At 34.3% G+C, this 25,405-nt stretch overlaps 1 protein-coding gene across 2 annotated transcripts in view; it reads right to left on the reverse strand.

The window, feature by feature from the left end:
• Positions 1–5,555: 5,555 nt before the first annotated feature.
• NTPase (ectonucleoside triphosphate diphosphohydrolase NTPase) overlaps positions 5,556–25,405 on the reverse strand; it is a 46,152-nt gene continuing 26,302 nt past the window's right edge. For both annotated transcript variants that reach the window (XM_089644828.1, XM_089644827.1), the window contains exons 3-10: positions 24,264–24,407; positions 21,238–21,317; positions 19,356–19,611; positions 17,125–17,272; positions 15,617–15,763; positions 15,261–15,478; positions 9,033–9,196; positions 5,556–8,196 (exon numbers count right to left, since the gene is read on the reverse strand). In XM_089644828.1, coding sequence (XP_089500954.1) covers positions 8,119–8,196; positions 9,033–9,196; positions 15,261–15,478; positions 15,617–15,763; positions 17,125–17,272; positions 19,356–19,611; positions 21,238–21,317; positions 24,264–24,407 — 1,235 coding nt within the window. In that variant the 3' untranslated portion in view covers positions 5,556–8,118. The remainder of the gene's footprint in view (positions 8,197–9,032; positions 9,197–15,260; positions 15,479–15,616; positions 15,764–17,124; positions 17,273–19,355; positions 19,612–21,237; positions 21,318–24,263; positions 24,408–25,405) is intronic.

Here is a 25,405-nt window from a genome sequence, read left to right on the forward strand (position 1 = left end):
GAAAAGCATTTAAAATGCAAAATGCAAAATGGTTTTTAGAAAAGCATTTAAAATGGATTTATTTGAAATAAAGTACATCTCTGCATACATTATAAAGGAAGCCTTAGAAGGTTCGAGCATATGAGAGCGAATGAACAAAGAAAGGAGTTAAAGGAGAATAAATTATGATGCGAATGTTAATGGCTGAAGAATTCAGACAACAGAGGAAGACGTGGCACATCAGATGGATCAAATACTTGAGTCGGGCCATGTAAGTAGTCAAAATAACAGAAGAGTGTATAGGAATGTGAATAAAGTAAGGATTGCGTGCCGAGAAAGAGTTGTGTGAAGTTCTATCCTCTCACTCGATTTATCATGTGAAAATATGTTAAAAGTTGCATAAAAATTATCATCACTTACCTATTAATATTAAGAATGGAAACATAATCAGTATTTTGGCACCCTTAATTGATCTCCGAATACTCATTGGAAAGATTGCGAGATTATTGAAAGCCGCAATACATTTAAAAAACGTTCGCGACATTTAATAAAGTATTTTTATTTTAACTTAAAAATCTTACAACTTATTCTTTGCAACAGTTTTTAGTAAACGTGTATCTGACAGATTAGCAAGAAAAAAGGTAGATATTAAATTCCTTTTTCAAAAATTTATAACGGCAAATTACAGACAATTTACCTATTTTTTTACTGTGGTAGGTACTTGCCTTCCATTTCTATACATTTATAAAAAAAAACATAATTATTACAAGAAATACCTAAGTAGAGTATCTAAAAAAAAGTAACTTTATTGGATTCACCGATTGATGTAAATTGGTTTTAAAATGTTAACTTATGTTAATAATTAAAAGCCGACACAAAAAAATTAGTGCCCAACTGCGTCCAGTGCCAATAAAGCAAGGTGTAACGACATGTCAGCACCCTGGGAGCCTTTCCCGGGACTTCGGCCAGATTTAAACATGTTCACATTGATCCCATTCATCATCATGCCCATGTTAGAGGGATGCCGATACTGCCCGACATGCGTGGACAGGTTTACGAGATTGCCAAAAGCATTCTCTATCGATGACCAAAGGCAGAAACGGTAGTGCGCGCATTCTACCAGAGATGGATCACCGGATTCGGGACGTAACCGGAAAAAAACGTAAAGTGAGCTATTTAAAAAAAAAATTATGTTTGTATTAAAATTTTTATTTATAATAATTATATGTTTGTTTCTAAAAATAAAATTTGAAAGCTTATTTCATCACCTTTCAAAAACAGTGTTTAATTTTCGGATACATTCAGAAATATTCCAATTATTTGGATTTTATTGCAAAGCAGAAATACACACAAATTTTCCAACCTTCTAACAGCTTCTTTATTAAATATAACGGAAAATATGTCAGAGACCTTTAGAGGGGTTAAACGTAAAATCAGCTGGTTGGAAGGCCTTCTACCAACACCATCTTTCTTTCACACATCCCACGCCGATCTGGACAACTCAGACGTGTTGCACGTGACAAGTGAATTTCTGAAGCATCTGTTTTCATAGAAAATGCATGGATTGTGAGTTGTCCAGATATCTTAATGCATTACGATCGTGGGCCCAGTGTGTTCTTACCTTTAATCCGGCTGTGTGAGAATTATTACCACATATATTTTGAAAGCTAAAGACAGGCTGAATTATATTTGTAACAACAAAATGTCAAAATCCATAGTTAATTATTATTATTTACATATTTATTTATAGAGCGGAAACGGTTTACATATAATTCCCGTGAGCACTTAGGCCATAGGCTCATTGAACTATCTCCCATTTTACCTCATTACTTTAACAGTCACCCAGTCCCTTTTATAAAGTTCACCAGGGTTGTCATTGGATATGTGGCTATGTCTTCTGGTTCCACAATGTGTATTCCCAGGTCTCATCTCTCCTCTCCAATCCCCTTTGGTTCCGTGAAGGCCCCACAAGGGAAAAGATTACAGGTGTCCTCATCTCTCCTCTCCACTCCTCCTTGTTTACCTAAAGGCCCCTTATGGAAGAGGACTTCGTCTCTCCTCTCCACTCCTCCTTGGTTCCCTGAAGGCCCCGCGATGGAGGAGTCTACTCCTCCTTGGTTCCCTGAAAGCCCCATGGTGGAAGAGTCTACTCCTCCTTGGTTCCTTGAAGGCCCCACGAGCGAAGAGGGTCTTGTCGCTCCTCTCCACTCCTACTTGGTTCCCTGAAGGTCCCATGAGGAAAGAGGCCTTCGTCTCGTGCATCAAAATCCAATACGGTATAATACGGACGTGTGCACACAAGGCGACGTAACACGAAAGAGACTTTTTTTGATTTTGTACCAATTTTGAAATAATTGCAAACTGTCACCGGAACTAAAGTTGTCGTATGAAGGGGTCCTTAGTCCAAGTGCCCACAAGCAACTTTAGTTGCGGTGACAGTTAGCGAATTTTTCAAAAAGTATTCTAAATATGATAAAACCGGTTGGTATATTAGAGATTTTATTCAATCTCTGTAGCAAAAAATATTTTCAATGCATACTCAAATTTTCAGCAACCATTTGCAAGTAAACGATAACGACAATAAATATTATAAAATTGCAAACCATTTTAAGAGTAATATCTGTGTTCAACAGCTCGGTTGTAGAATGATTTGCTAGTTTTTGTGTTTCCTCCCTCCTGCAACATGGGTCTCATCTATACCCATCTTCACTTTTTCTTTCCTTGAAAAGATGTTTCACAGTATCCCCAAAGATAAAACAGGTATCGAAAGAAACCTAAGAGTCTCCTCTGTGTCGTTGAATTTAAGTTTTGAAGTCAATGGTGATTCTGTCATTCATGATTCAGTCATTCATTATTCGGTTGTTGGTGATTTAGTCATTAATGATTTAGTCATTGGTGATTTAATCATTCATGATTTAGTCATTCGTGATTCAGTCATTCATGAATTGGTCATTCGTGATTCAGTCATTCATTATTTGGTCATTGGTCATTTAGTCATTAATGATTTAGTCATTCGTGATTCAGTCATTCATTACTCGGTCATTGGTGATTCAGTCAATCATGATTAAGTCATTTATGATTCATTCTTTTGCGGTTTTGCCAAATAAATATACAAACTGAGAAATTTGGTCCATTTTATTCAATAATTATTTTAAGAATGTAAAATATTACAAAAGTATCACAACAATCATATAATTATGATAAAGATCAACATGAACAATGATATATTTACGAATTTTAAGCTTCTGTGAATTTTCTAAACATTAAGATGAGAATGTGAGACAATAAAATACTAATAATTGACATTATTTTTGACTTAAATAACAATTAAATATTTTTAAACAATGGCATAGTACACACTAGATTGCCCGACTACAGCAATAAAAGTGAGCCTATTTTAATTTTACCAGCTACAAATGACAACGATCTGCATATTCAGTGGTGTCATCCAATTTATGTAAAAATGGATTTCCAACAAAGAAATTCTCTCAATACTGTTTGTACTGCAGATATTAAAATAAAAAAAATCCAACCTTGCAGCTAATGCTATACATTATTGTTGTTGCTGGAAAATATTCCAAGAACACATTTTCTGGCAAACAAAAGTAAATTTACAGTAATTTCACAAAAATCCTTAAAAACTGCAAGACAAAGAAAAAGCAGCATAAACTGATTTCCCGAAATTTTTATTTAAAGAAAAGGGTTTCCGGAAATTCTCACTTAATTTGAGGGGAGGAAATCCAGTGTAATCTTTGCCATTGATAGTTAAAAAATTAATATTATTTATCATTTATAATAGGTATTAATATCAAAATTGAATTTTAAAAACATTTATTATATCAAAAACAGTCTTAGAGACTATGTAAAAAAATATTTTCAATAAATTATGCACACCATTATCAGACTAATTATATTTCTACTGATATTTGGGAATACCTACTACATACACAGTATTTAATAAATGTACCTAATATATGAATTTTACAATCAAATAAGGTTAAATTTACATAAAATCTGAAAACATTCAAAATTAAAATGTAAATAAATTAAGTTTGGCGAATAAAATATAAGTGTACGGCGGTAGCTTGTACAATGTAACTTCCCTCTTTCTGATATACATAACTCTTGTAACAGAGACAGAGCTCTCGGGGGTAGGAATTACTACATGTATGCAACTACTCATATCCGCAGACGACGTAGATAAATAATGGACTCAAAAGAGATATTCAATTAATCGAGAAATACATACATATGTATATGCATGTTTTCATTTCACAAACCTAAATCTCACCACTCCTCTGAAGGTAGACCTAAATGGCCAGTTCACAACCTTCGTTTTTCCCTTGCCTACTCTCTTAAAACCCTCCTGGATGGAAGAAGAGAGGCTCCTGCAGATAGCTGTCACTCCAGAAGATAATTAGAAAATTGAGTGGCAATTGGATGACATGAGAAATGCCCTCGTGCATGAGACAGCCTGGGTTGTCACTGCCTCGTAAACGCTGGTTCTCCATCAATAGGATAAGGCGCTTCCAAAGCCAATATGACCACATGATGCATAGATGGGGTCTTAAAGAGACAGCTCAGCGTGAATGCGGTGTGGTGAAGACCACCTAACATGTGGTCAATGAATTACCGCTCCGTTCATTCGCCGGCGGGATTGATGATGTCCTCAGGGCGACACCAGAGGCCACAGATGTCCCCTTCTGACCCCCCCCCCCACCATATAAAAGAAGAAGAATAACATACTCCCTTCAGACTCGCAACCCTGATTGGGGATGCTATAATCCCACTGGCCCTGGACTGTCGGGGCAGTTGGGACTCTGTGGTATTAATATTAAATGATGTGGAGGTCAGTACAGTGTGGACCAGTTAGTAGTGGACAAATAATGCATCAGGTTCGTACACAGGAGTCACAGGCTCAATTCTAAGTCCTCAATCATTGCACAAGCAACATTATCGCACTATAATATAAGAAGAAGGAATTCAAATATCTACAGACTGTTCGTAAACCTGGGAATGTTTATAATAGTAGAGGACCATTTAAGAGAAAAGTTGTTTAGATGTCACAAAGTAAAAAATATTAAAAAATCTTAACTGTGATAAATTATTTTATATGATAAATACATAATGTTATTTCGCTAATATTTTGGCTGAATTTCTATCAATTTATTTAGTTTTTTCTTCATATGAAGCGGTTACTTTGTGATGTGAAGTTATAATTTAAAATTAAACAATAACTTTGTAAACATCACTTATAGGTACATACTTAATGCCAACCGGGTTTCGCTACAACCGTAGCTTCATCAGGACAGTATAATACTGTCTGTGTAGTATTATACTATGTATTATACTGTGTAGTACAGTATATGTAGGACAGTATAATACTGTCTGTGTAGTATTATACTATGTATTATACTGTGTAGTACAGTATATGTAGGACAGTATAATACTGTCTGTGTAGTATTATACTATGTATTATACTGTGTAGTATTATACTGTCCTGATGAAGCTACGGTTGTAGCGAAACCCGGTTGGCATTAAGTATGTACCTATAAGTGATGTTTACAAAGTTATTGTTTAATTTTAAATTTATTTAGTATTGAAAAACATTTACAGAAATATATGATTTTTTAAATGCTAGCAATTAAATTGGCATAAAAATAACGCATTGCCAAAATTGGGATTTCGATAATTTTTAAAAATTATATTAATGTATTATTTCATCATCTCTGAATAAACTGTCATATTATTAAAATATACTCTTATGCGGAAAAACATTGTTTTCGAAATGTATTTAACTGCATTCACAGCAAAAACCGTTATGAAATATCAACCACAGATGACTGCACAAGATCTATGGTGACGGCCGGTAGCAAGATATCAACACAAGGCGGCCATTACTTAATTAAAACTGAACTGCATTATTTTAATTTTATTTTTACGTGCACTCCGAACTGTATGAATGAATTGATTAAAATACATAAAACATTTTTTTCCATTAATTGAAATAATTCAATGTTTATATGATATACTACAATCAATTAAAGTGTTTTTCAGTCAAGAACTCAGAACTAACTTTTTCACTTAACGCTGTTTTTCCTCATTAGGGCTAAATTAATCTGTTTCGTCATCGCACCACACTTCCCATTAATTAAATGCCCGTTTTTAGGCGATATGATTAAAGTAACTCGACGATTAGTTACTCGACAGTTTACTCAGGGGTTGTGAATAACCCTGGAAAGTTAGTACATAATAATATTATTATTAAAACATTTTTATAAAAATATATCATGATTAAATTGTTTTAATAATTATTTCCATTTGAAAAAGTGATATTTTTTTATAAATTTAGCACCTGAATTATGTACTACAGAGTACATAAAAACATAAATTATTGTACCTAAATATTTTAAAATCTGTGTCAATAGTGATAAAATAAAAAAAAAATAAACAAATTATTTACATGTGTGTTTGTGCATAAATATTAAAATGAACAAAATGGCGCCCTATGCTCTGTCTATTATACTATCATTTTAATGAAAGATGCTCTGATAAACATTAAAAATATAAGCCATCAGTGTAAAATAATAGTACATATATTTGTCTATTAACCACTCAAGTGATTTTTGGCATATTGTGCCGAGTTTGCAAAAAGTCTTGAGTGATCGCACGCCATAATATGCCATTTTTGACTTGCAGAATTCGCGCACTTAATTTTTTAATATTTTTTTATAAATCCTAAAAATGTAGGATGAACGGTAAAATAAAGGGAAATGCAATATAATCAGTTTATATGTCTTCGTATTAAAATTTAGAGGTGTGATTTTTTTGAATTTCTCGAATGCCAATCACTTAATTCATATTCCAGTTATTGATGCAAGCATTCGATTGGTTATACTAGTATTTCAATGAATAGTGCTCTGAAGAACATAAAAAATATATTGACCTTTCAAAGATTGAAATATAGACGAATTGCTTTGATAATAACATAACTTTCATCGTAATCAAAATAATTGTATTTTTTGTCTGTTATACTAGTATTTTGATAAAGTATGCACTGATGGACGTCAAAAATATAAACCATCAGTCTAATATGTCCCCATACCTATCTTGATGAAGCGCAATCTTTCATCACAGTCAAAATAATGGTACGTCTTTTATACTGGAATTTCAATGAAGAATTCTCTGAAGTAGCACTATTGATCTTGATAGAATTCGTACATAATATTTGCCACACGAGAATTAAGTAATTTGACAAATCATTTTTCCAAAAAACGTGATATAAAAATTTATCATCAAGGAAACATCCCATACAAAATATATCATATTATTTAGCTAAATAAATGTTGACTGCAGTCACTAGGAAAGACAAAATATCGGCACAGATTTAACATCTAATGTTACTAATGGTTTCAACTAGTAATATAATAATAATAGATAATAGGAACAAGGACGATGGGCCATGATCCATTATCAGTGTGAATCCGCAAGCACAGCGCGTGTCGCTAACATCGCTCACTGATACTACTGCAAATCACGTCAATGCAGAGCGGCGCCAGCCTTTATTCCTACCTACACACCAAATGCATTACTTTGCCGTGCAATTTGGACATAGCTCGAGGACAGTCTGCAAACTTCCATGCCACATCTCCCATTGTTTCTATTATCTATGTTTTAACTGTTGAGCGACTGCCGTGATCTACATCCAGTAAAGTTAGATTACGTTGTTCTAGCAGTGGCTGCAAAACGTCATAGATCACACTTAACTAGTGACTGCAGTGCTTTACGTCAAGTAAAGTTAGATTACGTTGTTTTAGCAGTGGCTGCAAAACGTCATAGATCACACTTAACTAGTGACTGCAGTGCTTTACGTCAAGTAAAGTTAGATTACGTTGTTCTAGCAGTGGCTGCAAAACGTCATAGATCACACTTAACTAGTGACTGCAGTGCTTTACGTCAAGTAAAGTTAGATTAGGTTGGGTTAGGTTAGGTTAGGTGAGGTTGCTATAGCAGAGATATGATTTAGCTATGAGTGACTGCAGTGCTATAGGTCAGGTAATGTTAAGCTAGGTTAGTTTGGGTTAGGTTAGGTTACTAGCAGAGGCTTCCTGAGTTAATTGTCCTAGTTTAGCTGCACTGTTATAAGTCCTTGACCAGAGTATTGTAAGCCAGGCCGAGCGCCCAGGATATTTCGTGGCCATCAATTTTCTTCACAAGCTGAAAAGAATGTCGTCATTAAAAATTTTATTTTGAATTTAGTAACATGAACAAAAATAAAATAAACAATTTTTTTTAAGTGAAATAAGACCACCATTCTGATTTAAAGTGTCATGTTTAGTGACTAGATTGGAATAACCAGACACTTCTCCACATTTCTCTTCTTCGTTTACTTCTCCATCCTCACGTCTACAAGTCTCGTAACATTCCACAAAGGGGGATACCGCACAAGAGTCCCAACTGCTCCCAACCGTCTTGAGCCAATGTGACTATGGCATTCCCAATTGGAGTGAGGCTGAAGATAGTTGAGAGGGGAAGGAGATGAGGAGGAGGAAGGTGGGAAAGTACTTGGCTATTCAGATCTGGTCACCAATCACGGCTAAAATAAAATTCAAGTAACATTTCATTTCCGAATGTGGTCTTTTGCCAGGGCGATACTAAGAGTATCGCCCACTCTGGTACATCCCGCAAATATAGTATATTATATTATTTTTAATGAATTAATTATGAAAAAATTGGATTAACAGTTTGGCAAGATAACCTATAAAAAAATTGTGTAATTTTTATTTTCTCGTTTTCCAACATATCTAAATATTTTTATAAAAGCATAAAAAAACACTGTAGAAGAGATTTTGCGGGGAAAAAAATCATTCATTTGCAATTCCGACTCTTCTTCTCTTCTGTTGTAGCAGTTGGGACTCTTCAATATTCATATAAAAAATTCAATAATGATGGATCGCATGTGCATATAGACATATGCATACGGGGATAGCTGTAGATGGATGACATATGCGACAGCCGCACAGCAGAACAATAAGGTTCTTTGCTCTACAAACCTCCAGTTCCTTGGAGGGGTCCAGCTGGAAGGCCTCCTGCAGCAGGATGGAGATGTAGGTGAGGTCCAGACAGGCCCAGGGCTGGTCCACGTTGGGGATCTGGCACTCGCGCTCCGAGGCAGCCATGAAGTCAGACACCTTCACCTTTCCCCCCGCTAAGGGATCTGTAAAGAAGTCACCAAATATATAATGCGCACAACTTTTATTGTTTAACCCTTTCAGCACGGCTCGATATGATTGTTCATTCGGGGCAAAACACATTCAAAGGTACATATAACACTGACCTATCATGTAGTGCGCCCTACTGTCGAATTCAGCAGCCATCTCTGGTCCGGAGCCGCAAAATACCTGAAAAAAACCCTTGACTCTGTGCAGAAACGGGCGGTCCGTTTGATAGATTCCCCAATCTTAACAAACGGACTGCAATCTTTAGAGCACAGGCGTCAGGTAGGTATGCTGTCCTTGTTCTATCGGTATGACAATGGAAGATGCTCTGAGGAACTAGCGTCATTGATCCCTTCGGCACCGGTGCGTAGTCGGGATACACGCCAAACGCGCGCCCAACATTTGTACACGGTTGACATTTGTCACATGAGAACGGGTCGCTTCTACGATTCGTTCTTAAGTTCAAGAGCTCGGCTGTGGAACGAACTGCCGGCCTCTGTGTTTCCTCCCTCCTACAACATGGGACTCTTCAAGACCCATGTTCACTCCTTCCTCTCCACAAAAAGACCCTCCACACAGCATCCCCAAAGATGACATAGGCCCTGAGGGAAATTATTCTCTTGAGGGCCTCCTGCGTGGAGTTAATATATAAAAAAAAAAAAAGTGCAGTTATGTTTTTTAAAAGGAGGGTGAGATAGAAAGCTTTTTCTTTTAATTCTACGATCTAGAAAAAGACAAGCCCTAATTATAGAAATACAAGATTTAACTCCTCAGGACTCAGGCTCATTCTGTCAGAAGGTTGGAGTGTTCCCGCCTTGCAATAAAATCCAAATAAATGAAATATATCTGAATGTATCTGAAAACTAAAAACTGCTTTTGAAAGGTAATTAAATACACTTTCAAATTTTATTATAATAAATAAACATATGTTTTTTGAAATGTAAAAATTTTGAATGCAATCATATTTTAACCAAAACTACTGATAACACACGCTTAATTATAAATCAAATGCAACATTTAATTCGCCAATCGATGATATTTGTCTAAACTCAAACATTAACAATTTTCGTATTCACTGCCCAAATTCAAATGTGGCATAATGTCAATAATATAAACTGTTCAATGCGCATACATATACACACACACACATACTATATACACACACGTCACCTGGTAATTAAAGAATAAACATACCACTTAGCAGACATTACAAGGAAATATATCACAGGTACCCAACATGAAATATGTAATTCCTGTATATTGTTTCATCACTGTAACTTTATATATATATATAAACCCAATAATTTTCACAATTCACAATTAGACATATTATAAACATTTTAATTCTACTGTGATCAACTTATAGATTTGAAAATAACACCATATTTCTCACCACAACAGTAAGAGAGATACAATGATACAATTTTTTTTCCATCCATCAGCTGATTCTATTTTCGTAATAACTTACTAGGTTCAATCAATAATTTTTTTCCATCCGTCAGCTGATTCTATTTTCATAATAACTTACTAGGTTCAATCAATAATTTTTTTCCATCCGTCAGCTGATTCTATTTTCGTAATAACTTACTAGGTTCAATCAATAATTTTTTTCCATCCGTCAGCTGATTCTATTTTCGTAATAACTTACTAGGTTCAATCAATAATTTTTTTCCATCCGTCAGCTGATTCTATTTTCATAATAACTTACTAGGTTCAATCACTAATTTTTTTCCATCCGTCAGCTGATTCTATTTTCATAATAACTTACTAGGTTCAATCACTAATTTTTTTCCATCCGTCAGCTGATTCTATTTTCATAATAACTTACTAGGTTCAATCACTAATTTTTTTCCATCCGTCAGCTGATTCTATTTTCATAATAACTTACTAGGTTCAATCACTAATTTTTTTCCATCCGTCAGCTGATTCTATTTTCATAATAACTTACTAGGTTCAATCACTAATTTTTTTCCATCCGTCAGCTGATTCTATTTTCATAAAACTTACTAGGTTCAATCAATAATTTTTTTCCATTAACCTGACAATATTTAAAAAATCTACTATTACCACCACAGTCGGTAATGTTGCTTATGTTGTGTTGGAGGACTTAGCCAGGCGAGGAATTGAACACACTACGCCTCGGTGGGACCCAAACGCGATGTCAACTCAGCCACCGACCGGCCGATCACTGTGCATTTAGCTATATTTTTCATTAATTTAGGTATGGTGTATAGTAATAGCACCGTCCTAGATGAGACCGTGTCTTTTTTTGTTTTCGTTTAAAAATCGCTTACATTGTCTTCAATAATTAAATATTACAATTTGAGGTTTTACTCATTTAATTATTCCACAAAATAAATATTTTTAATTATTTTATTTCAATCAAATTCATGTAATATAATCGATGAAAGGATTTGATAGGTAAATAATTAAATATTATGAAACCATTATTTGTCGTTTTGTAAATTATCATTTGGATAACCATAATATATTGATGTTGATTCGCTTTCACATTCCTACCATTAGATTAAGATTCCCTAGTCTGATAGTATTATTGTCCTAGCGTCTGGACGATGTTGGCCCTCTGATTGGTCGAATTCAAATTATGTGATTCGGATAAATTCTGCATTGGGGGTCTGCAGGCAAAAATACCACTCTGCCCCTCAATTTTAAGCAACCGTAAGGTTCATTTCGGTTTGCAGGCGACCGGATACAAAAAAAAAATAAGACATTAAAAATTAAGAAACGATTTCATACTGAAATAGAATCGCCACATGTAATACGATATTTCTTCAAAAATATTGTTTCTGCTCATACAATTTTTGGATAATATCGAAGAAAATATGTTTTAGAAAGTTCATAATCCATTGGATTAATTACATTACAGTGAAAATTATCCACAATTACGTGATTACGTTTGACGAAAAAAGCACGCGTTAATTCAATATGGCCGATACGCACCGCGGCAATAGGTGGCCGACAGAGCGCACCTCTGGCGGTGTAAGAACGAACCAAATGACTGGGGCGTATATTTAAATATGCAAAATTACTTGAACATCAAGCGTTTAATAATAAGATTTCTTCTGGAAGTTTATTTAAACTTTGCAATGGCATTTTTCATTATTATTTATAATTTTTTTTTGCTTATTAATTATATCTGATTTTATATTGACATGTTTTCTAATTTCTAAAATTTCAAAATTATTTATTTGCGATGCTTTAATCCTGAGTGAAGTATTTTAAGACCTGAATTTTTATCGAAAGTGTGATTCAAAAGATGATTTGCAAACTCAGATTCACTATTTCCATTTAGAACCCTGAGATGTTTTTTAGTTCTGACTTCAAAGTTTCTATTGGTTCTACCTTTGTAAAAGAAATTACAATCATCTCAATTGAGTTTATAAACTCCTGATTTTTTGTTTGATTTTCGCCATCTTTATTATTGAGAATATATTTCTTCATTCTGTTATTAGTGCAAAACGCCGGTTGAATAGTACCAGGAATGTTTTTATACATAATTTTAGAAGTATCGTTATCCACAAACAGAATTCTACGCCATTGTTTATTTATATCATAAGAAATAGTGTAAAAATACGGTTTGAAGAGAATATGTTTAATTTTTTTATTTAGTATTTCAACTATCAATTTATTAGAATAACCATTATTAAATGTTATTTGTCTTATGAACATATTGTTTTATGGTTACATGCTATTTTTTTCAGGTCTTAAAATACTTCACACAGGATATAAAGCATCGCAAATAAATAATTTAGAAATTTTAGAAATAAGAGAACATGTTTATAAAAGCAGATATAATTAACAAGAATTTTTTTTTATAAACACTCTTTTAAATATTTTCCCACTTAACTGGTCTTTCATATTGTAATTCCTAATTCTTATAAACCCAGCCTACTCTTACCCCTCCCCCCCTCCTTCCACTTCCTTTTTCCAATTGTAATCTATATTTAATTTTTGACTTCGGTGTATACTTCGTTCATGAAACATGTATTGGTTGTATTAATAAAGTGATTTAAAAAAAGTTATTTGTTTTTTAATAAAATAAAGTTTAATCGGATAACATTATTTTATCTATTTCCATTGTATATCAATGCATACGTACATAATAAAATGTAAACATTATATTTATTCATTAATTGGACAATTTGCATAGCGCCGCTTTTGTGAGATATCACCTCAGGGGCGCTAAATTGTAATAATCTACCTTTATATATAGATTTTTACTCTCCTGATGAAGGTGTATACACGGTGTCCGGAAACTCGTAGTACAAGCGGGAAACTGGAGAATCTACACCACATGGGGAACCCAAAAAAACATAAAGTTTTTTGATTTGAGCATTTTCAAAAAAAAAAAAAACCAAAAAAAAATATTTTTCGGCTATTTTAGGGTTAAAGTTTTTTCTGGTGTTTAGGGTTGAATAACAGATGTTTTAACCCTGCAGAGCAGAAATATTTTATGATTACACCGGGTTAAATGAAGGGTGATTTCAAAATAATGCTTCAAATCCGAGTTTCTTCATTTGTTTTACTTTCAAATAGTTTTAATTAGTTGGGTACTTTGATCTTCAGGAATAATTTATAAGAATTTGATTAAAAAAAAAAAAAAATAAAAAAAATCAACTTCAAACTCGATTTACTCGATAGCGAAAGCTCAAATAAAAAAAAAATATACTACAAAATCGACTCCAAATGTGATGTAGATTCACCAGTTTCCCGCTTGTACTACGAGTTTCCGGACACCCTGTATATAATCTAACTTTAAACTTTATTAGATACAGTAACAGTTTTAGGTAAAGAATTACCACCAGTTGGAGTAAAATTCACACCTTTTAATTAAACCGACTGCTGATCTCATCGCACAATTACCCTCCTTTTATCCATAAACACGGGTACAATTAACCAATATGTAATAATCTATTATTTCAGTCAACTTTTTTATAACTATCTTTAATTGTTGTGACAAACTATACGATATTGATTCAACTTATAGACATTGACGGTTGTAACAAATATTTAAGCACTGCACGTCTCCTATGAGCAAATTATATTAGGTACCATACCAGTTAATATCAGTTGTAGACATGTAGTCAATAATAGTGTTTCATTTGAAATAATCCATCCCAATACGTAAAATTTCATTTATTCAAACAACTGTCATTCTTATTATGCCTAAATTGAGCATGTTATTATTCATTAACTCCTTCCTGTTCCGTGTTTTAAGAATATATACTCACCCTCTCTCTGTGAATGACCTAATATCTATCTATTAAATGTAACTGTTGTTAGTATCACTTAAACTGGGCCAACCAAGTGCCGCCCGCAGGGGTATGTATTATTGTGACAATTATACTACGGTTTTATGCTACAATTCTGTTATAAATAAAATACACACCATTGGTAACTCTTATGCTATGTTAACTGATGTTTTTAATATGCCTAATTATTATTATTATTATTTAATGAGCAGGCAGCATTCTGCTGATGTGCTCATATTTTCATTCAGATTTCACAATAAGTTTAATAGTAATTGAGTTTTTTTTAAATTTAAGTTATTTAATCTTAGACGACAAAAACTAAAAGCTGTACTAATTAAACATTTTAGCAATGTCCTTTTTTTTAACGAGGTCACTGCGTAATAGATTGTTCTTGTTGTTGTTGTTTTTTCTTCATTTCTTTCCTTAACTCTGTATATTCGCTTTTCTTTTGTCTTGTTTACTTATATAATCTTACATTTTTTCTTTTCTTTCTTCTTTCTATATTGTACTGACTGTCAATAACTATCATGTAAGTAAATGGCACTTGCGCGGTTAATTATAAATAAATATGGTGGTTAGGATCAAACCTACACCCATTGAGAGTGAAAATTTTCCTAACCCCTTGGGTTTTTTTTGTGTCCTTTAGTACACAGAATCTCCTTGTGTTAGAAAGAGTCAATATTGTATATTGATCGCTTTGTATATTGATCTAAAAGTTTACCATACACTGATATTTTGAAATATGTAACTTATTTAGCAACAGTTTTGATGAAAATCATATCGTACTTACCGATAAGTCCAGCTTCCGAAGCCCTTTCGAAGTAGTAACTGAAGGCATTGACGTGCTGCTTCTGGAGATTTATGGGACTGGGAATGTTGGCTATCAGACCCTTCACCAGAGTGTATATGATGTTCCTGCAGACGTCAATCTGCACAATGGGAATCTTGTCTGCCACTGAAATCTGTGTTTCCGCCACGTTCAAATACGCAATATCTTTCTGGGAGCCGCTGCAAAAAGAAAACAAAACACTCAGTAACATTGGATTTTATATTTTTTCATTGTCTGCCTGTATAACATGTTGCATGGTTTATTGTATTCTGACAACCATCAAACTTGGCTCAATAAGACAAGTGATGGGATCTTACCTGACAAGATACTCCTTATTGGCATACTTCCAGGACTGTTCCCTGACGATGGGATTAATGCAGTTGGACTCGACGCTCTTGGCAACCTCGGGATTTTGCGCTAACAGAACGCCACGGCGTACCGCCATCAGCCCCAAGTTGAGGTAACTGCAAACACAACGCCACAAAAATAAATGCAAGATTGGTACAGATCGAAATAACGCCAAAAACTAAGACTATGTGGGTACCCCAGTGGAAGAAACCCCGAGGCTAGATGGAGTAAGAAGTAGATAGACTGTGTAGAACTGGTTAAAAATCTACATAATGCAGTATAAAATAGTTAACGACGGATTTGTAAGACATGTTTGAGGGGTGCCTGGAATATTACAGTGAAGCCCAAACACTAGCATTGGACATTTCCAAGTCCTTTGATTGTGTTTGACAACGAGGACTTGTCAACAAACTGCCATCTTAGGGAATTCTCACATCTAACAATATGAAAAAAAGACAAAAATAAGCCCAGTGGAGCAAAGTAAAATAGAGCGGTAAACAAGCAAGATAAATTGCCTATTATTGCCTATAGTCGAACAATTGTCTTGCCAGGCAGTGTCGTCAATATTGCCGTAACATATAAGACAAATTCATAACACAAAAAATGACCTCTTGCAATAACTCCACCATTCTTGTATAAACTAAATCGCGAAATTATTTATTAGGATTAATTGCGTTTAATTATTATTATTATTATTGTGTAAGGAGCAGGCAGCATTCTGCTGATGCGCTCATATCTGATTTCACAACAAGTTTGACAGTAATTGAGTTATTTTAAGTTTGAACTAAATCCTTTCTTCTCTCCAAATGTGAATTCAATAGAGCTTTGAATTGATTTATATTTGTTGCATCGCTGACATGTTGTGGGAGTTTGTTCCAAGCATTCACTACTCTATTTGCAAGGAAGTGTTTTCTAGGATTAGATGCAAAAGGCGTTTTGGTAATTTTTTTTGAGTGACCACGGAGATTTATATTTTTATTAGTAGTGAAGATTTCTTGGATGCTAGGGCAACTGTAATGTCCAGATAAAATTTTGAAAGTCTCGATCAAGTCACCCCTTTCTCTTCTTTCTTGTAAGGTTGGTAATCCTAGCTCCTTGAGTCTATCTTCGTATCGTAGATCTTTCAGAGCTCTTGGTATTTTAGTGAAACGTCTCTGTACTCTCTCTAACAGATTTATATCCTTTGCGAAATAAGGACTCCATTTTTGGAAAGCATATTCCAGGAGAGGTCGAACATATGTTTTATATATTTTTAACGATTTATTTAATGATTCAAGTTAATTATGACAGTTATGGTAGCAGGTTTGTAGCAAATAGATATTTTTACACATGTAATAGCGCTCTATTACATGTGTAAAAATATCTCTAACAGCAGCATGTGGACATTTATGGTTTCCAATATAACCTACTGATGATCTTGTACTAACTGTCATGCAGTCAACCTGATAACACCATACCGTCAGACCTTATTCTTTACCTGTACGTATACAGTGAGAAATTCTTGTGCGCCCCGGGAACCGACACCAGGGGCTTGGGAGCATTCAATGTGGGGGGCTCGTAAGTGATCTGCGTGGAGCCCCCGCCCAAGTCCAGGGCTGCAGCGCTGGCTTGGCCATCCAATCTCCCTGCAACAAGTTATTTACACTTTAAAGAAAGAATTATATCCGTACAGAAAATTAGACCCAGAGGCAGACCGACGAAGAGGTAGATCGAACGTGTAGAAGAGGATTGGAGCAGAATGGGAAAGACCGAGGACTGGAGGCAAATGGCAGGATCCGAGATAATAATTATATTATTTGGCTAATTTATATAGCACCGTTTTCGTGAAAAATCACTTCAAGGGCGCTGGATGTACATAGTGATGATGATGAACTTTGTACAATAATATATTTTGCTGTATGATCGTCTATAAATCAGTTTTTCAATTAAAATGCAGGTATGTTTATAAGTATCAAAAAAAACATCAGTATTTCATTGTTTATTAAATACCCACAATATAATACAAAATAAAATGCTTGATAATACAGAATGTTATGACAAAGTCCTCCAGCGTGTTTAAAATAGTTCCTTGTTTGAAACGATTATATATTTCACTATATAATGTATATTTCATTATATAATGTATATTTCTCTTGGCACTTAGAACAGGAGTTTTTTTTTAATCTGCTATAATATATTAAATATAGAAGAGTGTCCCGGTGTGGGTTTGTTTTTTATACACATCTACAGTTTCATTCTGAGATTGATGAAATTTTGCACACTTGACCTTCAAAATAGGAGGAAGATCACTGTCTACATGAGATTTCGAAAAATCACCACCCATCCCTTTTCCCAGCCTTAAAGCATAATTTTGATACTTCTTGATGAAATTTTGCACACTATCTCTAAATATTATAAAACAAAGTCACTATCCGCATCTGTCTGTGTGTGCGCTTAGTTCTTCTAAATTACAAAACACATTTTGATAGGGTTTTCACTATCATTTAGAGAATTTCTTCCGGAAGGTTTATATGTATAAAACATGCATATTTTATTTGTAAAAAGTAGAGAACAGTCGAAAAACACCGGGTACACGTCAGCTAGTTCAAAATAAGAGAAAAATTACTATAATAAAATAAAAGCTGACAGTGCCACAAAAACCTTTCATTGTAGATTGCCACGAAACCCTCTATTGTAGATTGCCAATAACACTTTTTGTAGATTAATTTTTAGGTTACAACAAAATCTTTTTTGTAGATTGCCAAAAAATCCTTTTTGTAGATTACTTTTAAGATTGTCACAAAATCTTTCCTTTCCTCACAAAGCATTTCCAAATCCTTTCGTCACAAATGTTTTTTGTACATTGCCACAAAAACTTTTTTTTAGTTTAGTTTTGTTGGGTCTCTCTTTTCAAGACTTTGGCCTCACTAAACTATATGTATATAGTGTATAAAAATAACTCAATCCTCCCGCTTAAGCCGTACATGGTGGGGGCAAGGGATAAAGGGGGGAGGGGGTAGGAAAATTTATTAGAAATTTTTTGAGACCTCTACTTATAACCAATTTTGATAAAAGATATGGTGCAAATAATTTAATATATTTGTATTTTCCAGGAAAGTAATAGTAATAAGTACTATTCTCTTTTTTCCTACGCAATACTGAGGAAGATGGGGGGAATTTAAAACCCTTACCTCCCCTCCTTCCTCCCCTTATTTTTTTATTTTATTTTTTTTTTTTTTGTACGACAGACAGGTAAGTTCAATTATGGTACAATTTTATTAAAACTAACAATACATGTACATATTTTTTTTAAAACATGGTATAGTGATATTAAACACATCTATATACGCTGGTAGGGCATTTAGCAAGGTCATACCTCTTGTCATACTATGTTGGGCAATGACATCTGTCCGACCCTGCGGTATACAGAATAGGTCGTGGCTACGATTTCGACAGTATTTATCAGGAACGAATAAGCCACAGCATGACAGGAGATATGGGCAATCGATAAGGTTTTTTAGTAACTTTAATTCAAATACCATGAGTCCGGCACTACGCCTAGTCTCCAGGCTTTGGTAATTTTTCTCCTTTAGCAGTTCCACGTGATGCATGAATTTCGGATATATTCCTTATACACGCACTTAACATCCACTTACTGTCTTTCTCCATACAAACAAGAAGTAGAAGAATGTATATGTAGATAGCTGTCTTTGATTGAATATAACTTACTCTGCAAGAAGTTGACAGTGAACCAAGAGTTGATTCCCTCATCCTGCCCGTCCATGATCTCCACGGAGTCTGCGCCGGCCTTGAAACCAGAGCTGGCCAGCGCGGCCCGCACCGTGTCAAGGAGGCGGTCGGCGGCCACCGGCTCCAGGAGTCGGAGGCCGGCCGTGGCTCGGAGCAGCAGCGGGGTGGCGGCACGGTACTGCTCAGGCACCACGGTGAAGGCTTGCTGTAGAAGGGTTAGAATGGATTGCGCACCCTGGAACACAGAATATTCATGACCTACAGTTTAAAAAAGATAAAACTATGTCATATTCAAAGATACATAATTGACAATATTCAAACTTTTTATTTTTTAACAAATGGCAAAGGGTGCTTTTTTCTTGATGTTATACTTGGAAGTAGGTACACAATAAAATAAGTCATTTATTAGATATTAAACAAAAATAAACAATTACAAAACGAAGAAACACAAACTTTTAGCAAAGAAATATTAAAATAAAAGCATTAAAAAAAGAGTTAAGCACCTGGAGACGATCAATATCAAGTGCCCATTTACACCGCGACTGACAATTATTGCTAATTGGTTGTTTACTGAGGCGATTGAAGCGATTAAGCGATTGACAGTTGAGACTTCCCATTGATGGGGAACGATGTGTATTTTAATTGAGTGCATAGACGCCACAGACAAGGGCCATCAATGCAGCGGAATGATCGTTTCGCTGTGCAATTGACAATACTTCGTTCAATTGCTACATCTATCGAGCCATTTGGAATTGAGTTTCATGGCAGAACGAGATTTCCTTTACTAATAATTGCATTATATCGAAATTGTCCAGAGATATGGAAAGTAAAATGAAAAGATTATCTCTGTACTCGTACGCTTTAGGTAATGTTTCCGCAAACGTCAACAAAGAAACTTGGGCAAAAATATTGACAGGTCGATTGAAGCTCCGTCAATCGACTTCAATTACTTGTATTACTTGTAAATGTACAACAAATATATGCTAAAAATATATTGCTGAAACTATTCAAAAATACTGAATCCTCTACAATTCCGCGTATTCATCAAACAAGGTCCAATCTTCCAGGTCATAAAACCACATTCGGGCAAAGAAATTATATTTATTTTGCGACCAAACTCCAACAACATCCTTCCCCCTGATATGAAGCGAATAGAAAATTTGAATGATTACAAATCAAGAATAAAAATCTGGCTGAAAGAGATTAATGAAAAAACTCTGAACAAAACATTAAAAAAGACATAGAAAACTAATAAAACAGAAATAAATAACTTTAGTCCGCCTCAGCACAGGTTACCCTAGTGAGGAGGAATAAGAAATATAATTTACTATACATATATTTAACATCAGTATGTACAATGTTTAAATAGTCGCTATGATAAAAAAAAAAAAAAAAAAAATAACTTCGCCGATTGATCATTTCTGTATCTCTTTATGCCGTTTTTTCTGTAAATGCCAAAAATTTTATTTTCAGGATTCAATCATACCTCACATTTGAATGTGCTATAATTTGTTCCTACATTGGTGTCACTCGATTTAGCCACAACAATGAAATTTTTTAGTTCTATTTTATTAACCCCTTCAGTAATCATTTAAAAATTAAAAATGGAAAAAAAAACAACCTTTTTTATAGTTTTTTTTATCAATGAATTTTATTTACTCAAAATATATATCCTCATATAAAAGCCATTTCGGGCCCAAAATGGGACTGAATATTGATGTTGTGGTGCATAGTGTGAAAAAATAATTAAAAATTTTCTTTAGTATGAATTCCGAATTCTGGCCGCCTTAAGAGGTTAAATAACTAAACTTTCTTGACGGCCTATTTATTTTTTGTCACTATAAAAGTACAAGACTTTTACCTGTTGAGGATTGTCTACGAAGGAGGAAAGTCCCGGCTTGACTTCATGGAATAGCTCATCATCTAAAATTAAGTGACCTCCTGAAAAATATAAAACACATATTATTTGAAAACCATTCTCCTTGCAAATACAAGCAGTTAAAGTCATATTTTTATAGTCATTTTAACAGCTAATTGCAATAATTTTTTTTAACGGATTCACTGGTGATGTCTGATGTCATGAATTTTATTTATAAATTAGGTACTGTACCAGTTATTTATTTTTCTTGAACATTAATTGTATTTTACTAATAAGGAACTGCAGTGAAAAATATTATGGCTTAAAAAATATATATTCATACAGATTAACAAACGCTGATTCTGAATATATAAGTTTTATTATATATTATTATACATAAAATTTATAAATTCTTGTTTAAAAACGAATAAAACACACTGTTGTACGACCAATCTGCTGATAAATTGCAACCAATCTTCGTCAGTATTATATCTATGGTTTAAAACATCCACATCAGTGTTGCCACTTTGTGGACTATTCCCCAAATTACGGGGAATTTTTAAGAGTCTAGAATTTGTTTTTTGCGGGGAGAACTTTTTTGTGAGGAAAATGCGGGGATTCTGGGCATTTCTTGAATATCCAACCATATTGAACAATAAGTGAGAACGCACTATATATCGTTTTCGTTCACAGCAAATTTTCAAAAAAAAGCCTATTTTTAAAGCCTGAACGAAAGAGAAAATCCGAAAATGAATAGATAATTTTTTTTTTAAATGCTAATTTTAATAGAATTTAGTATCATTTTGGAGGTAAAGGAACTTGTGGGGAATTTGAAAAATCTTTTCAATTCTAGTGAATATTTTAAAAGATATGCATTGGCAACTCTGGTCCACATTCACAATTGAACCGTTGAAAATATTTTAATGCCGGTATTTAAACATCGGTAAATTGTTTATGAGATGCGGTCATAGATGCTTTTTTGCACTTTGATTCAATACAATAACATTAGTGACGAGATGCTGACATTTTACGTAATGTTCTTCGATGTTAAAAACGAGTAATCTTGAGAATAAAAAACGGACTACCATATAAAATACAGCACCGGTTGAAAAAAGAACACAGGCTTTTTGAGATGACTCGATAGACTCGTTGACAATTCATTCTATCAACATTTGGTGGCACTCATTCACACACACAAATGAAATTGGATGACATTATATTTTAAATTTACTACTACTAAAAGCCCAAAAAATGGTAATACGTGTCATTAACAAGCGACCGAAAAGATATCCCTCCACTCGACTCCTCATAGAGTATAAGGTCTTAAACACACAAGAACTCCACCTAAAATTTTCGCTAATACATTTCTTGTTCAAATATAAAAACAAAATTCTCTTACAACACAACTACACCGCCAGAACAATAACCAACGGTCACTACAAAGTACCTTCACTACATACCACGTCAGCTCAAAGACAATTTTTCTTCCTAGCTCCTAAAATCTTTAACCTTATCCCTGAAAACCTAAAAACCGTGAGTCAACCCCATTCCTTTAAAAAACAAATTAATAAATGGATCCTTACACACGGAATACATTACAACTACAATACCCATTCATTCTACACTCTATCAATTTAATCACCTTTCAGACAAAACATAATACATATATCCTTATTCTATAGTATGTACATAATTAATTAGTGTGACCGGTCAGTGGTTGAGTGGGCATAGCGCTTGGGTCTCACCCGAGCGTCGCGTGTTCGATTCCTCGGCTGGCTAAGTCCTCCATCACAACACAAGCAACATTTTCGGCTTTCTGTGGTGGTAGTAGGAGATTTTCAAACATTGTTGGGTTATTCGTAACCTGGGAATGTTGTCTTTCTTTAAAAAAAAAAAAAAAAAAAAATATACTAATAATTTCTCAAATTGTTCATCTTCTTATAATTCTCTAACTTCTCCATCCTCTTCTTGCAACCCAAAATAGCTAAACATCATTTCTCTTTTTTATACTATAGTAATGTGTAGATTCTATGTCCGCAAACTGTAAAATTCACCCGCCATAACACAGGGTCATCCCTAGCATGGAGGGTGAAATATCACAAAAAACCAGATGTACTCTCTAAGGGGGTATTTCACTATCTCTGATTATGTTCTGACTAAGCACTAATCCGCGGATTAGTCATTTTTTCATTTTCACTATATCTGAATAACGCTAACGCTCGGGTTGAATTTCGATTTGACTAATCAGTGCTTGAACCTCACGTTAGGCGCTATTCCTCGAATCAAATATGGCGTCAAAACATTCCGAGTTTGACAGCGGAGAAGTGAGTCGAATTTTGTTGCGAATTATTATGGATACCGAGGTTTTTGATTTACAGAAGCAGGTGAAAGGGCGGCGATGCGAAAGCCGCGAGTTTTAAGAGCTCGAATGAATTTGAATGCTTGTATGATCCATCCTGAATTATTTGATTGTGTTCAAAATAAGAAACAATGTATTAATTCGACACGAATCTATCTAAACATGACAGGCGTGGCAGTAGATGGGGTAACTGCAAACATTTTGCGATGTTGCCAGACTATTTCGAGTGTTATCTATCCGGAAGCTCGGCAACAATGGTGAAAGTCGCCGTTGAATAACGAAGTTATTCCGATCTTTAAAGCCAGCCAACGGCTAGCTAGTCAGATATTTAGCCCGACATAGTGAAATACCCCCTAAATCATGCAACAATAAAATAAAATAAAAATAAAATTTACAGCAGTTAATTTACAAAATAAATGTCGGTAATATCCAATAAGGATTTTGCTTAGGTGTTGGTGGTGTTGGATTCAGTCCCTGGGAAGGAAGGTTCAATCCAAAATACATGCTTCTGATTCTTCCCAGGTGCAAAACTAACTTACCAATACTGATGCCCCTGGGAAAATGTATCAGGTTAAATAACTGAACTTAAATTCAGATTTTGTCGAGAAATTTTGGGTTTTGTCAGGATGGCTCGATGACAGTGACGGTCCTACTAGTATTGATAACTTACCAACGAATGACTGATGGAAGGTATAAGCCAGCACCCTACTGCCTGTGGATCCGGCATCAATGATGACAGCAAAGATGGGCTTGGAGTAACCCAGAGTGTCAGCTAGCCTGTTCACCACGGGGTTTAGGAGTGATGTGTACAGACCTGAAACAAATAACCAAACATCAATCACATTTAACAAAAATAATGTTTAACACAATAACAGAGTACAGTAAAGAGAGCTCCATGGCAAAACAGAACAATAACAACCGTGAAAGTATCAAATCATATCAAACCTAACCTAACCTATTATTTTATCATGTTCTGTTTTTACGGTTTCCAGTAGAAAGATAGGATGAGATTTATTTAGTAATTTGTCCTTTTCTAATACTTTTATCATGTTCTGTTTTGCATGGTTTCCAGTAGAAAGATGGGATGAGATTTATTTAGTAATTCATCCTTTTCTAGTTACTTCTCCTATTGATTTTTTTTTTTCATGTAAATACCGGAGTACCCAGAGCAAGTGAGGCTATGGTATCCCCGTTCAGGATATGTTGTGAGGTTGAAGGGAGTAGGATGGTGAAGAGATAAGTACATTATATTAATCAGATCTGGTCACTAAACATGACTAAAGTCATTTCAAACAATGCTTTAATTTTAAATTATGGTCTTCCACTGGGAGGTACTGAGAGTATCTAACACATTTAAAACATCAAATTATTAAAAAAAATATTACAAATCTTTAGTAAATTTGGTAAATTCATAAAACTTGCCGCAGTGATTTTTTCAGATTAAAATAAACTTTTTTTTAAATACCGATTAACACACCACTCGGAAAAATGATGATTGTGGTGATGTGATGACGCACTTAAGGTTGAATTCAAATTTAGGTTTTGATTATGCATTAATGGTGGCACTTGTTTGGTCGTTAATGCCATCAAATCGTTAAATTATCCAATTTTAAAACTAGTTTAAACAATATGTAACAAGAAATGTGATAGAATTTAACCTATGTTTCCTGAACATATTTGGAGTTTCTGCCATTTTGTTGAAAGATATACCTACTTTAGTTTTCAGTTAATGAAGTAATGCAAAATATGTGTTTTTGGTTTAGTTTAATCTCTTAGAAATATTTTAATTCAATAATGCCAGTAGAACACATC

Source organism: Hesperophylax consimilis, chromosome 22, assembly GCF_061612785.1.
Source record: "Hesperophylax consimilis isolate HC1 chromosome 22, BYU_Hcon_1.0, whole genome shotgun sequence".
In the NCBI taxonomy this organism is placed as follows: Eukaryota; Metazoa; Arthropoda; class Insecta; order Trichoptera; family Limnephilidae; genus Hesperophylax; species Hesperophylax consimilis.